At 35.0% G+C, this 18,343-nt stretch overlaps 1 protein-coding gene across 1 annotated transcript in view; it reads left to right on the top strand.

Annotated features, from left to right (window-relative positions):
• stg1 (stargazin-like protein) overlaps positions 1 to 18,343 on the top strand; it is a 1,309,117-nt gene that overhangs the window by 1,281,599 nt on the left and 9,175 nt on the right. Inside the window, exon 5 of the mRNA XM_069839565.1 lies at positions 14,918 to 15,058. Within this exon, the coding sequence (XP_069695666.1) occupies positions 14,918 to 15,058 (141 nt within the window). The remainder of the gene's footprint in view (positions 1 to 14,917; positions 15,059 to 18,343) is intronic.

The raw sequence follows: 18,343 nt of genomic DNA, 5'->3' as shown, positions 1-18,343 counted from the left end.
TTAACATTGTGTTATTTAGTTATAATAATCATTAATACACAGAGAAGTGTCCCATGAAAATTTTTAAAATTTTATTTGCTGTAGCAGGCCCGCAAAAGCAAAGGTCACAAAAGGCCATTGTCAAAGCAGGTTCAGCATTTACATTAGTCATTTAGGTATGTAATTATAAAGGTTTTATAACCAACTTCAACCACCTTCTCCTTTTATTTATATTTTAGTGATGGTGGACGGAATTCTAAGACGAGAACTAGTTGACATTTCGTGAAAAGAAAATAATATTTTAAGAAGATTAGCCTGTGTGTTTGAGTATGTATTAATTAAAATGGTTTAGGAGATTCTGAGGGACATGATCGTAAATTAGTGCAGAAAAAAGTGCTGAATTCTGAATGAAACTTAAAGAGCAATGGACTAATTGCCTCTATGTATTATAAAATTTTCTTATGGAAATACAAGGATTGGTTAAGAGTTAAAATGACTTTAAAAAAAAATAGACTGTGTCTAGCAACGAAAAAACAAAGATCGTCCACAAAAGTCGTTTCATGAATGTGCTGAGAAAAGTCAGAAGAGGAAGCTGAAGCCTTTGGTGGAAACACACTTGGTTGATGAGATTGCTCTTGTCGCAGAAATGGATTTAAGACCAACATATAGGCCTGATGCAGCAGAAATGGTAAAGCAAGTGTTAAGTTTTTACTCAGAAAGGGCCACGAAAATGAATTAAAGAAAAGAAAACAAGATCACTTACGTAAAGAAATGGGACTTCTTGTCGACATTCCCAAACCAGATTTTGGTACGACTAATGACGGGATTAGCGCGCGGAGGTTCTTCAGGTTTGGCATCAGAAGCTACTGGCGTAGATGAAGGCTTAATTCGGTGATTTGGAACCATATTTAAAACCAGTCATTTCGTAACTCGCGAATCAACCCCTTAATATAGCCTACAAGCAGGGCGGAGGGGTAAGGCATGATTTCCCTCCCCTTAGCTTGTTCATTCAACGTTAAGCAATCTGGATATCCTCCTCTCCTACATTCCCGTTTGCTGTGTATTGCGGGCTGCATTTTATATGACGTAATCTTTGCCGACCACTGCTTAAAACAATCGCCAGTGGGAGAGTTTGAAAAAATACTGTTTGGGCACTATAGAATTATACATCCAGAAATATAAGTGGTATTATATGCCGCAAAGTGTGCATAAAATACTTATCCAAAGTGCGCAGTTGATAAAGGAAGCCGTACTTTTGTTGGGATGATGTCCGAGGAACCCCAAGAAGTCCGATATAAAGATTACAGGAATTTCAGGGAATAAGCTTATCACGCGCGCAAATTTTGTAGAGCCGATATGACGATGGATTTGATGGAATTTCCTCTGGCCCGATGGTAAGCAGTCTTCGTAACTTACGCCAAAAGAGTAGAAAAAGTGTATCTTCTGTTGTAGACCTACTGAGACTGCTCCAGGATCACGATGGTAATGATGGTGGTGGTGGTGATGATGATGATGATGATTGTTATTATTATTATTATTATTATTATTATTATTATGTTTGAAAATTAATAGAGTTACAACTCTCTAAAATATCTGTAAATATTTCAAATTTAGGTTTATTTAACCAGAGTTAGAGGTTTTGTTAAAATTGTATTAATATGTAGGCTATTTTATTAAAAAAATTAAATGATATTTGACTTAATATCTACGACTGTTGTGTATTTTTAGCATCTTTCACACATTAAAATTAAGTAGAAAGTATATAATACATTTGTGATTTCGTTCCAATCCCTGCGAAAATCAGTTTTGTAAAATTATTATAATTCTTTAAAATTCAACCCCTGTGAAAGGGTGGTTTATTTTATCCAATCGTAATCAGAGTTCACACGCAAATGCAAAATCCCAATTGTAACCTGTATACAAAATTTAATGAAAATCTGTTAGAAACGAGGAGAGTTATTAATTTTGTCCTGCTAGATTTGTATTTGGAACCACTGTGCGGCGCCTGGTAGAATCATTGCAGTAGCCATGATGTTGCCAAATGCTTCATAGAAACATAACGATTTTCTTTAAAACGGTGAATATTAGAGAAAAAACTTATTTAGATCTTTCAAATCTCTCCAATTTTGGTGCAGAAATTATCATGCACTCTGTATATAGCATGCAGATTAATTCAATTTACAAACACAAACAATATGCAGGTGAACTAATTCAACTTATAAGCATATATAAAACATTAGTTCAGCTAGTTCAAAAATATGCAATACACAGCAAAGAGATTAATTCTCAATTTACAAGCATAAACAGTTTATCAGTTGAGGTATACATAAAATATACAATATATAGAGTGCACATTAATTCAATTTACGTCATACATACTTCATCATTTGAATTATACAAAATTGTACAATAATTACACAGTTACTTACAAACTTACTTACTTACAAATGGCTTTTAAGGAACCCGCAGGTTTATTGCCGCCCTCACATAAGCCCGCCATCGGTCCCTATCATGTGCAAGATTAATCCAATCTCTATCATCATATCCCACCTTCCTCAAATCCAGTTTAATATTATCCTCCCATCTACGTCTCGGCCTCCCAGCTAACACTCTGTATGCATTTCTGGATTCGCCCATACGTGCTACATGCCCTGCCCATCTCAAACGTCTGAATTTAATGTTCCTAATTATGTCAGGTGAAGAATACAATGCGTGCAGTTCTGCGTTGTGTAACTTTCTCCATTCTCCTGTAGCTTCATCCCTCTTAGCCCCAAATATTTTCCTAAGAACACAGTAATTACACAGTAAATAGATTAATTCATTTTACAAGCAAAAATAATTCATCAGTTGTGTAGAAGGTATGAGTATGCAGAAAATTGGTTAATTCCGTTCTGAACCACTTCTCATGACCTTTCAAACCTTTAAGATAATTTTATTAGACAGTGCACTGAGGACCGTAACACATGAATAGTGAACTCCTTTTTTAGATCAATAGAGGGTAGAATCACTTGTCACATTTTTCTGATAATGTTTTTAATGATTAAAGAGAGATTAGAAGCAAAATGTATGTCCTTTTCAGTAATTTTGACTGCAATAACTTTTAGTTCTCAAATTTCGTATAATATAAATCATACTTGCTAATCGTGGAGCTAAAATAATTTCCACTGTATGACACTTTTACACGTAATTGTTATTAGTTGTAGGAAGAGAAGATCTGTCTGCCTCGGATAGTAGTAGAGTTTGGTCTCGTCTCAAGAGGCTGTATCAGAAGACGTGACCCAAACCAATAAAGTTTCCCTCTCTCTTTCTCCTCCCCCACCCACCGCTCTCTGTCAGCATCACGTCGCAACAATGCTGAAGCAGATATCCAAGATATTCCTTCACGCTACGTTACTTTCCATAAGCACAGTTTTATCTGATTTGCAGCCAGTGAAATCCGATTCATTACGTGGCGCCAGTTTAATCTTCCCATTTAGTCACTGAAGGTTTCTCATGCGATATTCAAGCTTGATTAGCGCCTCAACGCTGCGAAATCTTTAATGTTAATCGTATGCGTTGAACGGACTAATATTTTAACTGCAGCAATGTTGTTCTATGTAACTCTGACCTCCTACCTTTTCCAGTCGATGGAGCACTTGAAAAACCATTACAATTTCGTATACGTCTCTCCTTCATAGTTACAATGTGATTACTACATAATGTTTTCCTTCTTCAACTAGTGGCTCTAGAAACGTGAAGTCTGCATCATTAACTCGAATCAAAGAATTCGTCTTTACATCGCTTTTCGTTATGAACGTTGTTTCATCCCAATATGCAGAGTGGAAATGAAATAATCCTCTAGATTTAAAGGGACGATAGGGTACACTTAAATGAACAGAAAACCTGTATTACGTTTTGTGATTAAATGCATGGTTAATTAGAAAATTAAGTTGAAAGTTTCAGCAGTCTGGCAACATCGCCACTAACACACTGCTCTTTCTTCTCGTAATACAAATGCAAGAAGTCAACGAACCCAGGTCTGTGTGCCTTAGTGAACTACCTCCCACCTACCTGCCTTTCTGGTTACAATGTAGCAAGCTCGTTGCATCGGTCAATGACTTCAAATTAGTGGTTTTAAATTAAATTTACACAAAAATTGTCCACGCTATTGAAATACGCCAGAGGAATAAATGATTCTTTGTTGATTTTCTATCGATATAGACAAAAATCACGATCCTACTCGCAACAGTTACCGAATAAGAGCGTGTTAAACATTTGGGAAAAAACCTTTCTTCTGAGAAAACTATGAACTCTGCACCAATATGGTATTACACTTTTTTGTTAGAGAGAACATGAGCTATTCGCTCTGAAAATCTGCAGGGCTATTTCACTTCAACCCTGTATATTAAATTAATGTTGTATGTATCCTGTTGTTTGTCGTATTAATATCTTTCGAGGTGTCCTTTCGTTTTCTCATATAAATTCCACTTATTAATAAATAACGGTTTAGTGAATATTGTAAATGTATGACAAAGAAAAGAAACTACAGGAGATATTGATTAAGGGAAAGATGTAGAAAAAATAATAAATTATAGAGATGTAAAATAATTTAATTAAATAAAGGTAAAATGCTTATAGCTTATATAAAAACATGTTTCTTTATACAAATTTACTTACTTAGGCTACTTACAAATGGCTTTTAAGAAACCCGAAGGTTCATTGCCGCCCTCACACAAGCCCGCCATCGGTCCCTATCCTGTGCAAGATTAATCCAGTCCCTACCATCATATCTCACCTCCCTCAAATATATTTTAATATTATCCTCCCATCTACGCCTTGGCCTCCCCAAAGGTATTTTCCAGAATTAAAAAAGAAATGGATGGATGGATGGATGGATGGATGGATGGATGGATGGATGGATGGATGGATGGATGGATGGATGGATGGATGGGCAGAGAAAACGAGAATTAATTATTACTACTTTAATTAATTAAGAAAGGAAGGAAATAAGGAACGGGAAGACAGAAAAACAGAAAGAAAAACGAAAACGGTGAAGATCTCTTAATATATTTGGAACTTTTAATTGAAAGTGTGTATGCAAGAAGGTAACTTCTTCAAAAGGGCAAGTTTTCAGGAGAAAGTTAAAACAGATTTGTACTTAATGCAAATAAAATTCATTGCTAATAATACATTAGAAAGGCAGGCATTACCATTTTCTATTGATATGTTGTAATAAAGAAATTGTGCAATACGTCATGTGACTGCGAATCAGTTTTAACCTTTTCCTGAAAACTTGCTCTTTTGGAGAAGTTACCTTCTTGCATGCTCACATTCAATTTACTCAGATTGTATTTTCTCTGTCCATCCTGCTTAAACTTAAAAATGGTCGTAAAAAACTCATTTTAACTGCTTGTAGTTCGGTTTTTACAGTATTTTGAATTCCAGATTCAGTTTTCACTACTATATTTCAGACATCCTTTTGCTGTCATTATTATGTAATCGTAATTTTGTTTGTATGGACATTAGGTTTTCCGAAATTCCGTTTAATAATTAAATTTATTTTGTTATGCTTTGTAATTTGAGATCTATATCATTTTCATATCTGAGTTTAGGTGGGTAAGGTAATTACATTCAGTTACATGTTCTATGATAATCAATAAATAATCAATAATTTCAAGGGAAAAATTGTTCCGGGGCCGGGTATCGATCCCGGGACCTCTGGTTGAACGTACCAGCGCTCTACCACTGAGCTACCCGGGAACTCCACCCGACACCGTCTCAACTTTTCCCTTTATATCCACACAACTCGCGTGGGCTGACGAAACGCCAGAGACCCACAACGAGTGTGTGGATATAAAGGGAAAAGTTGAGACGGTGTCGGTTGGAGTTCCCGGGTAGCTCAGTGGTAGAGCGCTGGTACGTTCAACCAGAGGCCCCAGGATCGATACCCGGCCCCGGAACAATTTTTCCCTTGAAATTATTCAAATCTGCTTTACAGGGAGCTTCACCTGGAAGACTAGATTTGAATAAATAATCAGTTTATAATTAATATACAGGGTGATTCAAGAAGATTATAGGATCCGATTTCTGACAATTGTGATGAAAAAAGTTCATATAAACATGTCTTTTTTTTTTTCATTGAGTTAAATCCTCTGAATGCTAAACAAAAATGTGGAAATTATGAAGGTTTAAGCATATAAATTATTTACGAGAATGGTACTGAGTGTATTATAAATTCATTAAAGATTCAAATTATTACTCACCTGAAAAATCTGCATTAAACCCGGTTTTCAAAGACTCCACCTTCTGGAACAGCCATCGTCAACTGGCCTGCATACTAGTTCGGAGCGCCGAGACGCTGGCTGAGGAGGTAACAGTGTGTGTCGAGCCAAGCCAACGCATCCCACCACAGAAGCCAACTTTCTGACCATAATTTACAATGCCTTCTTCGATTGTGTTCTACACGAGCATTGACACCTTACATAAACCAGTTAGTGAGGGGAAAACGAATTAAAAAATCCAGGAAAACCAATGCTAATGATCGGCGAAAATAATTTTTATCATTTGTTATTTACATTGTAATAAAATAATTTAGGCCTACTTCAGTCTTGTAACAGAAACGACAGTATGTTTCATATGTTATACAAAATAACAAATAATTGGTTTTATGATATATAGTGTCAGATAAAAAATGGATAATTAATTTTATTTTATTGACGACACTTAAACAAAGGAATAGGATGACAGGATTTAAATATTAGTAATGGGTTCGATTTGTTTAATATTTTGTAACAGTGAAAATGTATTTTAGGTCTGTAAGTTCTCAGTTACTTTAATATGAACAAAAAGTATTTGTTTTCAAAACCGCTGCAATACATAACGAAAAAGTACAACTTGCTTGTTGTCTTAAACTAAAAAGTGATTTAAAAATCCAGGAAAACCAATGCTAACGAACAGCGAAAATAAATTTTATAATTTGTTATTTACATTGTAATAAAATAATTTAAGCCTACTTTAGCCTTGTAACAGAAACTATAATTTGTTTAATATGTTATACATAATAACAAATAATTGGTTTTGTGATATATAGTGTCAGATAAAAAAATGGATAATTAATTTTATTTTATTGACGACACTTGAACAAAGGAATAGGATGACATGATTTAAATGTTACTAATGGATTCGATTTGTTTAATATTTCGTAATAGTGAAAATGCATTAGGCCTATAGGTCTGTAAGTTCTCAATTACTTTAATATAAAAAAACTATTTACTTTCAAAACCGATACAATACATAACGGCAAAATACATATTATTTCTTGTCTTAAACTGAAAAGTGGTTTACTTATTACACAGTTCCTCTTAAAATAAATTAAGTACATGCTTCTTCCGTATTTATTATAATTATTAAAGACTGATTAAAAGGGTTGAACAAGTGAACGGACGCCACTGCCATCACCTGATTCCTTCCCCCCACCTCCTGTTGCACAGTTGATGTCTGAGGGATAGAACTGAGCAGCGAGCAAACTGTCCCTGCACCATAGTGCACTGATATGACGACTCCTGTTCTGGAACAATACGTGAAGTCGCCCGGGTGTGAACTGCACGTGCCGTTTCTTTTAACTTCCGTTGTTCGGAGGTACGTTGTACCGGTGTTGCGTTATCGCTAATCCTCACTTGATGTCACAAGACTGTATGTCTCTGCTATCAGCTGTATTGTAACACACAGTTTCAGAGAGAGATGGATGCGTGTTACGGATGGAAGAATCGTGATTTTATCGAAAACTATTCAAAATCTGACACCTGTATATATAAACTTTTTTCTTCACAATAATATCAGGAATCAGATCCTACAGTACGACACAATCTTCGTGAATCACCCTGTATTTCTGAAGTCTGATTAGTGTAATACAGAGATGTCAAGGTCAGAGCACGTGAAAGACTCTACGTGCTACCAAGCGCTCACGGGTTCCAATGAATCTATTCTGCAGGCAGTAGCGATGAAAAAGAAGGGGTGAGCAAAATGAACTCTATTGGCCTACCATTGCAAGATGAATTAAACTGCTCTTCAGTAATTGATAATGTGTTACGCTCATACAAGAAAACAAGAAATAAAAGCATGTTTTGCAGCATGTACCTTTCTAATAAAAGCAATTAATTATGAAATTGTGGGATATAACAAATAATAAACATAACTTCTCTTTAACTTAAGCAATTTTACATAATGAGGCTTATAATTAGCCTAATTATTGTTATTAACTGTTACATAATCATGTACTACTTATATGAGCATCATCACACTTCTAGAAACAAATTTAAATTCCTGACTTCTCGCGTAATTCAGAAGTGCTTTTTCTGATTTTGCCGACACCAGCCTTCTTATGACCAGTGAAATGTTGTTTCCTGCAACAAAATAATTTCTACTGGAAAAGCTGAATTGACTAACATTCCAAGTCCATTGAAGTAAATTTTTCAGGACCGCAAAGAAACTATACAGGCTTGCATTATAAGTATTGAAGTAAATATTTATATGATCCAAAAACACAGGCTTGAAGTCGGACTTAGGATATTCTTTTTTACAGAATGATAGCCTATGTAAAACACAACTTGTTAGGTAAAAAGTCGAATTCGGTAAATTTTGGACTTGGGATGTTTATCAATTCGGGTATTCAATTGTAACTGTGTTGGTATATTTTCTGGGTTTGATGAGTAAGTATCACAAACCAAATCCAACTTGGGCTGTAGCAGGTCAATATCTTTAAATCGTTTATGGAACTTTTCCCAGAGATTTTTTAAAACTTTGCATTATTTTACACTGTTGAACAGGAGTTCAATGACTGAAGGCGATGAAATTATAAAAATTATGCTGTGAAATCTGTGACATCCACAATGAAATCTTCATCTGAAAGCTTTTAACAATAGCTATATCCACGCAATTAAAAATACCTGGACATTACTTTTCCTTGGCTTAACTAAAGGACATTGCAATGGTAAGAAACATCGTCAAAATGAGAATATATGTACGAAAATCTGGAAAATTTATAGACACAACTCGTAACTGACATGTAACAAGTCTACGCCATTAGCAGCACACTCTTTTGTTTGTACTTTATTCTGTAAACATAAATACAATGCTGTGAGGAAGAAGCTCTATAATACAACTTCACATACATTTACTACTACTTAATGTCAATAAAAACAAACTAATAATTTGAATATTATATCATTCTGTCAATGAACTAATAATTTCAGGCGTTCGACACTGCTTGCCTTTGAAACTAAATAATTTCCACAAACCAATAAAGAGCATTACCTCATCTTTCACTTACATAAAAAGTCAAGAGTCTAGTCAGCCTGAAACTTACTGAACGACTTCTTCGTCAATGTGTAATGTACAATCCTTGTGTTCATTAGTGACTTATACCTGCGTGCCTTACGTGCTCTGATCAGCGCATACGGGCTGTGAGCACGTTTCGCTCTCGTTAACATCACTGGTGTAATACATTACTAGTGAGCGAAGTATGCAATGGAAGGAGAAAGGAACTGACCATCCTACCCCATTATATCCTGGCTTACTTGCCTCATCAGTGATACCTGATTGATTACTTACGAGGCTCAAACCTGTCTTCGTACAGTTGACTGAACAACAGTTAATATATAAATTAATTATGAAAGGAAGGAAACAAGCAATCGTAATACAGAAGAACAGAAAGAAAAAGACAGTAACCTTTTTATAATTAATACTTACTTACTTGCTTACTTACCTACTTACTTACTTACTTACTTACTTCTGGCTTTTAAGGAACCCGGAGGTTCATTTCCGCCCTCTCATAAGCCCGCCATTGGTCCCTATCCTGAGCAAGATTAATCCAGTCTCTACCATCATATCCCACCTCCCTCAAATACATTTTAATATTATCTTCCCATGTACGTCTCGGCCTCTCCAAAGGTTTTTTCCCCTCTGGGCTCCCAACTAACACTCTATATGCGTTTCTGGATTCGCCCATATGTGCTACATGCCCTGCCCATCTCTAACGTCTGGATTTAATGTTCCTAATTATGTCAGGTGAAGGATACAATGCGTGCAGCTCTGCGTTGTGTAACTTTCTCCATTCTCCTGTAACTTCATCCCTCTTAGCCCCAAATATTTTCCTAAGAACTTTATTCTTCAAAACCCTTAATCTCTGTTCCTCTCTCAAAGTGAGAGTCCAAGTTTCACAGCCATACAGAACAACCGGTAATATAATTTTTATAAATTCTAACTTTCAGATTTTTTGACAGCAGACTAGATGACAAAAGGTTCTCAGCCGAATAATAACACGCATTTCCCATATTTATTCTGTGTTTAATTTCCTCCCGTGTGTCATTTATATTTGTTACTGTTGCTCCAAGATATTTGAATTTTTCCACCTCTTCGAAGGATAAATCTCCAACTTTTATAGTTCCATTTCGTACAATATTCTGATCACGAGACATAATCATATACTTAGTATTTTTTTTTTTTTTTTTAGATTTACTTCCAACCCTATCCCTTTACTTGCTTCAAGTAGAATTTCCGCGTTTTCCCTAATCGTTTGTGGATTTTCTCCTAATATATTCACGTCATCCGCATAGACAAGAAGCTGATGTAACCCGTTCAATTCCAAACCCTTTCTGTTATCCTGAACTTTCCTAAAGGCATATTCTATAGCGAAGTTAAAAAGTAAAGATGATAGTGCATCTCCCTGCTTTAGTCCGCAGTGAATTGGAAAAGCATCAGATAGAAACTGGCCTATACGGACTCTGCTGTAAGTTTCACTAAGACACATTTTAATTAATCGAACTAGTTTCTTGGGAATACCAAATTCAATAAGGATATTATATAAAACTTCTCTCTTAACCGAGTCATACGCCTTTTTTAAATCTATGAATAACTGATGTACTGTACCCTTATACTCCCATTTTTTCTCCAATATCTGTTGAATACAAAAAATCTGATCAATAGTCGATGTATTACGCCTGAAACCACACTGATGATCCCCAATAATTTCGTCTACATATGGAGTTAATCTTTTTATAATTAATATGTGCATTAATTAATTAATTAATGCACATATTAATTATAATTAATTAATTAATTATATAAAGTATAAACTATAAAAAGTAAACATCCTTCAACGAGTGAGATACAACCCAAAAATGTTTATAAAGATTAAAGATCATGTGTTCTAAAAGCAAACACAAAGAAAGAAGAAAAGACGAATGTAGAAAATAAGGAGTGTAGGAAGAAAATGTTTAATTATTGTCCTAAGTAAAATAATGTAGGCCTACTAATGTTCCAACTTCATGACATTAAAATCAGTATGAAAGCGGTAGATATCTAAATGAAGTTGTGAGTGTACAGATTTTTACGCACATTACTATCTTACTCTGGTCTGCTGGAAAGAAGGGATTTGCACAATTCACTTACGGTTTGCGTTGACACTGACAGTCCAGGAGAGGAAGCCACGCCGCAGCACTCATTATCTCCCCGGCCGGCGTCTCTTGACCAAAGGCTTCAGTCGTGCAGGGCGGGAGGACGGACTGCCGGGGGTAACATGCAGATAACAAAACCTCTACCTTGTATAACTACTACTCCTTATTCATTCTACCTTCATTATACGAACTTAAAACTCGGAAATTTGTTCAGCACCTATGTCAAACTCTAAATAATTAGTGATACACGCTATCATTAGCATTAATTAACGGTACATTAATTATATTATATTATATTATATTATATTATATTATATTATATTATATTATATTATATTATATTATATTATACTATACTATACTATACTATGTTATGTTATGTTATGTTATGTTATGTTATGTTATGTTATGTTATGTTATGTTATGTTATGTTATGTTATGTTATGTTATGTTATGTTATGTTATGTTATGTTATGTTATGTTATGTTATGTTATGTTATGTTATATTATATTATATTATATTATATTATATTATATTATATTATATTATATTATATTATATTATATTATATTATATTATATTATATTATATTATATTATATTATATTATATTATATTATATTATATTTGGGAACCTTTCCAGACGCCAATTCTCTGGATGAGATTTTCTTTATTTGAATGTCTGAAAGCAAGACAAGGTTGAAGTACGAAGCCCTTAGAATGAAGATAACACTCCACTCACGGCAAGAATCGAACTTTTGCTCACTAGCAGCATATTGCAGTTCACTTAGTTAGTGCAAAATTAACGTGCTAAGAAATGAAAACGATCATTGTCTGGTGATCGAGTTAATTAACTAATATAAAGACAATTATTATGGATGTTTTGTAGTTTCCTGTAGGTCTAAATGGATATTTTTAACTTATATTATATTATATTATATTATATTATATTATATTATATTATATTATATTATATTATATTATATTATATTATATTATATTATATTATATTATATTATATGTAGCTAATCGTCGATGTATGAAATGAAGGGGAAAGTAACTGGCCACCTTACCCCATTATCTCCTGGCGTAGTTGCCTCATAAGTGATGCGTTGTTGGTATCATTTGTGAGGTTCCGACCTGTCTTTGGACAGTTGACTGAACAATAACATATTATATTTTATTGTTATTATATTACATTACTTACTTACTTACTTACTTACAAATGGCTTTCAAGTAATCCGCAGATTCATTGCCCCCTCACATAAGCCCGCCATTGGTCCCTGTCCTGTGCAAGATTAATCCAGTCTCTATCATCATATCCCACCTCCCTCAAATCCATTTTAATATTATCCTTCCATGTACGTCTCGGCCTCCCCAAAGGTATTTTCCCTTCGGTTTCCCAACTAACACACTATATGCATTTCTGCATTCGCCCATACGTGCTAGCCTATATGCTCTGCCTATCTCAAACGTCTGGATTTAATGTTCCTAATTATGTCAGGTGAAGAATACAATGCATGCAGTTCTGCGTTGTGTAACTTCCTCCATTCTCCTGTAACTTCATCCCTCTTAGCCCCAAATTCTATTTTTTTCCTAAGAACCTTAATCTCAAACACCCTTAATCTCTGTTCCTCTGTCAAAATGAGAGTCCAAGTTTCACAACAAACATAACAACTAGTAATATAACTGTTTTATAAATTCTAACTTTCAGATCTTTTGACAGCAAACAAGATGACAAAAGCTTCTCAACCGAATAATAACAGGCATTTCCCATATTTATTCTGCGTTTAATATTGTCATTTATATTATATTATATTATATTATATTATATTATATTATATTATATTATATTATATTATATTATATTATATTATATTATATTATATTATATTATTGTAATAAAGTAGAACTTCGACTCTCTGCACATGTTTATTCAGACACTTATTCTAGACAATAAGATAATACTTTTTAGCAAAAGAATTAGTTTATTTGTAAGTATATATAGCTTCTTATAATATACCCACACTGTGTATTAGAGAAAAATACTATATTAACTTCCTCACTTTGCATCATCGAAACACAAACTGCACGCCTGCCTCTGCAGCGTAAATGATCTTATCGGAGACATGCAACTTTCGCTCTGTTGTGAGGGTCCCCTAACAGATGTAAGCATTAGTCTACACGTGGATATTATACTTTGGAGTGTTATAAACACGTCTATATAAGAATTTAGAATTAAATATGGGGTGTGAAAATTGATTTTTGGCCGGCTAGCTGCTTGAAATTACACACTGTGAGGTGAGGGAAAATTGTGTTAGTGTTTGATGTACGCTAACTTTAATTACTTTCTTTAGTATTTCGTGGAAAAAATCTGAATTGCCTGAACATAAGGGGTTTCTGCAATTCACTACTAGTAACAATAATTTTATTTCCTTAAAATAATTTTGGGTGAAGAAGACGGAGAAGGGAATTTTTTTTTATCTTGTAAAGAATTTTAAATAGTATATAGGTTAACCTATTTAAGCCAAGAAATTGAAAAAAGTGCACAAATATACAAAAATTCAAAATTATGTGAATAGCATATTTAATTCTTCAAATTCCTTTAATCCTAAAACAAATAGGGAATTGAAAAAATTTCTACATGCCCTGGATTTGTGGTGTTCCTACAATTGACTGCAACTTATTGCACGAATTTTTGCGCAAGTCAGAAAAGGAAGTCTATCTTCGCATTCGCGTGCTATTAAATATTAAATTGTGTAATTATATTACAGGGTATTGTAGAGTAATATCTTTGGTAACATGGCAAATAACTGAATTATTATGAAACGCGTAAAATGCATAGTAATAAGTACATGCCAGTACATCTCTGTGGAGCTAATAGTCAGCACGTCTGGCTATGAAACGAGCGGGCCCGGTTTCAAACCCTGGTTGGGACAAATTACCTGGTTAGGGTTTTTCCACGGTTTTCTCTCAACCAACTGAAGCAGAATTGCTGGGTAATTTTCGGCGTTGGACCTCGGACCACTTCGCCATCATTAATTCACATATCATCATCATCATCGTCATCGTCGTCGTCATCATCCATACAATAGCCCGGGTTAAGTTCACTGTGCAGCGTGCTGTACTTGTACAAGAGCGCGGCCGTTCGGCTACCCAATCATTCACAAGAATAGGAGTGGTACGCACAATAAGCCTCAGGCTGCAGTGTAAGCCTTCGGATCCCTCCTCCGTACATAGGTAAAGGAAAAAAAAGTGCATGCCACATCCGATTTTCTTTCAGAAAGAATCCTTCATCGTCTATTCTTACTGATAACAAAAATGTTGATGTAAGAAATGTAAATAATTACACTTTGTTTACATCGGCTTCATTATGGTGAAATGGGAATTTGCCAAATCTGAGAATGCTACGTAAACACTACCGCATACGCATGATGAGTCGGTCGTCATAATATAACTTGACTTTGTCTCATCCCCTGAGCAATGTACGAATTTTTTTTTTGCAGATGCTGTGACGAAGTCCGCGCTGTTCTTCATCCTGGCAACCCTTTTCCTGTTCGTGGGAGAGTTCTGCTGCATGTTCGGTCACTTCGCTCGCCAGAGACGCATCTTCACCTTCGTATCTGGCGTCGTCTGCATCATATCAGGTGCACACAATTACCAGTAACGTAACAGTGCTTTATTTATTTATTTATGTATTTATTTATTTATTTATTTATTTATTTATTTATTTATTTATTTATTTATTGTTGAAGACTCCAATCTTGGAACTTGCGGGGTGAAGTAGCGGAATGGAGCAGGGAATCAAAAACAACAGATAACGTACTGAGGCTTGTGTGTCATCATTGCACGTGTTCAATATTACAAGACGTTCTGAAAATAATTTCACCCATCGTAGACTGGAGATCGAGGTACTATCTGATGCTTATAAGTGAATTCCGGAGCAAGGGACAATCAGTTTTGTATATAGATGAGTAGACGAGACCTGGGTGAACAGCAATATGATATTTCAAAAATGTTGGCAAAATGAGAGGGTAAGTGTCCACACGAACTGAGAAGACTTCTGTAGACACATTGAAAATATAGGAAAACAATAGGGTACTGTGAAGAACATGGACTCCAATCATATACGAGTATGATTAATAAAATTATTAGGCTTGTAATGTTGGGGACCAATTATACAAGTTGACTGCAGCATGGTACATAGGCCGGGGACGTGAGCTAATACGAGGACATTGACTTGGTTCTGCGATCGATTACACGAATAACAAGGTGCACATAAACAAATCTGGACAGGTCTAAAAGTAAATATAAGCTACATAGCATTACAAAGATATATTTTTGCGTACCTTTCGTTACGTGCAGAAGAACTATCATAAAATTATTCGTGGGTTTGAGTTTCCTCCTTTCTTTTCTTGTGCTGTAATGTCTCTGTATATAATATCGCTTGTAACCTCGTATATTTGTATTGCATAATTTACATGTAGTGTTCCAGTCATTCACTTCAAAACTCTCACCAAATTCCGCTGCAAAAATATGCGCCTGAGAACCTTCAACCTTCGGCATTATTATTCAGCAGGTACACTGTTTACACATGCTATGGTAGTGACTGGCTAACGGAGTATTCAGCAGGTACACTGTTCATGCATGCTAGAGTAAGCTACTGACTGGTGAACGGATAGTCAACTTGAAACCACTGTAACGCACCCTATCGGTCTCAACATTACAAGCCTAATTATTATAAATTTAAGGGGGCTTAGGACAGTGGTAGTGATAATAATAGTAGTAATACTGATGACGGTGATGGCAGTAGGGGTAGTGAGAACAGTGACACTGCACCTGAATGTGATGCTGACATGACTTGCTCAACAGCTTCCGCAATGAGGTAGGAACAGAACAAGAGGACTTTATATTTATTAGTCCTCTTGGAACAGAACACAATTTTTAGACATCTGGTAGCAGGCTAGCATTGCTAATAGGGGTCACTATCGCGAACTGTAAGGTCGCATCGCATTCCTGCCAGGTTCCAAGATTAGTGTCTTCAACAGTGCTTACTTATTTACTTACTTACTTACTTACTTACTTACTTACTCATCTGGTAGAGGTAAGGCCATCAATTATTAGTTACCGCATAGTTATGTTTTTAAAATGTAAATTTTACACGAATGTTTTGAAAATCTAAAAATGATTTAAAAAATGAAAAATGAATTCATGTATTGAAGTTTTATATAGGTGCTTTACCGTTTGATATTTTTCGAAATTATGTCTACACACTACACGATATCCCAAAAAATAAAATAATATATAGAAAACTATGGACGTAACCAACATTTTGCAAAAACCCCTAAACAACATATTTTAACCTCAAAGTCTGGATTAATATTTAATCATTTTAGCCTTATATTGTAAATTATTTTTAGAAAAGAATGATCCTGATCACATAAAAACAACAAAATATTGTACAAAATATTATAATGCAGGCCTGTATCTCACTACATAGTAGTAGGCCTAATACCGGTATACTGTATATACTAGACATGAGGTTAGTTTTTAACATTGTATGTTTAAATGGATATCACACAATTTTACTCAAATAATAAAACGGGCGCATATTTATGGAAATGTAATGACGCATTTTTATTATATAGAGTGAATGGTAACTTCTGCATAAAAATAAAACTGGTAATAGATCATGAGAAGAGATTTGAAAAACGTAAATAAGTTTTTTCTCTAACATTCATCGTTTTAGAGGAAATCGTTGTTTTTATGGTTCTAAGCAAGCAGAGCCTGCAGTACTTCCCTTCCCCTCCCCTCCCCTGTGCTATGCTCAGTCGGTAATACACGACGTGTCCTGCGTTGCAATATTTATTTTAAAAATTTTTGCTTGTTATTCAGTTTAAATTCATAGCTAAATGGTTTATGTATGATAAGTCTTTCGTGTGTTAAATTTTAACGTACCTTGTTAACATGTTTCGACCTATTTTGAGTCATCTTCAGAACTGGTCGTTGTTGGTGTTGGCGCCTCTTGTTTCCTGTGTGGGTGCGTTCATAGTGTAGAGTCAAAGAGAGTATGTGTTTTGAAATTGAGTTGTGTGTTGAGGATATCGTTGGGGTGTGTTTTCGTGTGTCTGTATATTTCATATTGTTCTAGTGTGTTGAGTTTCTGGCTTTTTGGTTGGCTGTGCAGTATTTCCATGTCTGTGTTGATGTCTCTGCAGATGTGGTTGGCATTTGTGATGTGTTCTGCATATGTGGAGGTGTTTTGTAATTTTGTTATTGCTGTGATGTGCTCCACATATGCAGAACACATCACAAATACCAACCACACCTACAGAGACATCAACACAGACATGGAAATACTGCACATCCAACCAAAAAGCCAGAAACTCAACACACTAGAACAATATGAAGTATACAGACACACGAAAACACCCAACAATATTCTCAACATACAACTCAATTTAAAAACACATACACTCTTTGACTCTACACTACGAACGCACCCACACAGGAAACAAGAGGCGCCAACACCAACAACGACCAGTTCTGAAGAAGACCCAAAATAGGTCGAAACGTGTTAACAAGGTACGTTAAAATTTAACACAAGAAAGACTTATCATACATATTCCGAAGTGATACAGTGTTAAAAGTTGTGTAATCAAGATGTATAAATGGTTTAATTTGAAAAAAAAAATTTAAGACATTAACTGTTCAGATAATTTTTACCTAACTGCTTGTATAGCAATCAGCCATTTCTCTTGGGCCATTACTGCAATAGAGCGCTGCAAACATTGGACAAAGGCTTATTTCACTTCCACTCTGTGTAATCAAAACAGCTACACATTCAGACAAAATACATCCAACCGTTGGAAAAATATAATAGAAGATTTAAACAATCACATTTACAACAATATAGACCCTGTTAATTATAC

Source organism: Periplaneta americana, chromosome 11, assembly GCF_040183065.1.
Source record: "Periplaneta americana isolate PAMFEO1 chromosome 11, P.americana_PAMFEO1_priV1, whole genome shotgun sequence".
Classification (NCBI taxonomy): Eukaryota; Metazoa; Arthropoda; class Insecta; order Blattodea; family Blattidae; genus Periplaneta; species Periplaneta americana.
Note: the sequence above shows the minus strand (reverse complement) of the source record. Positions and strands in the feature narration are given on the sequence as shown.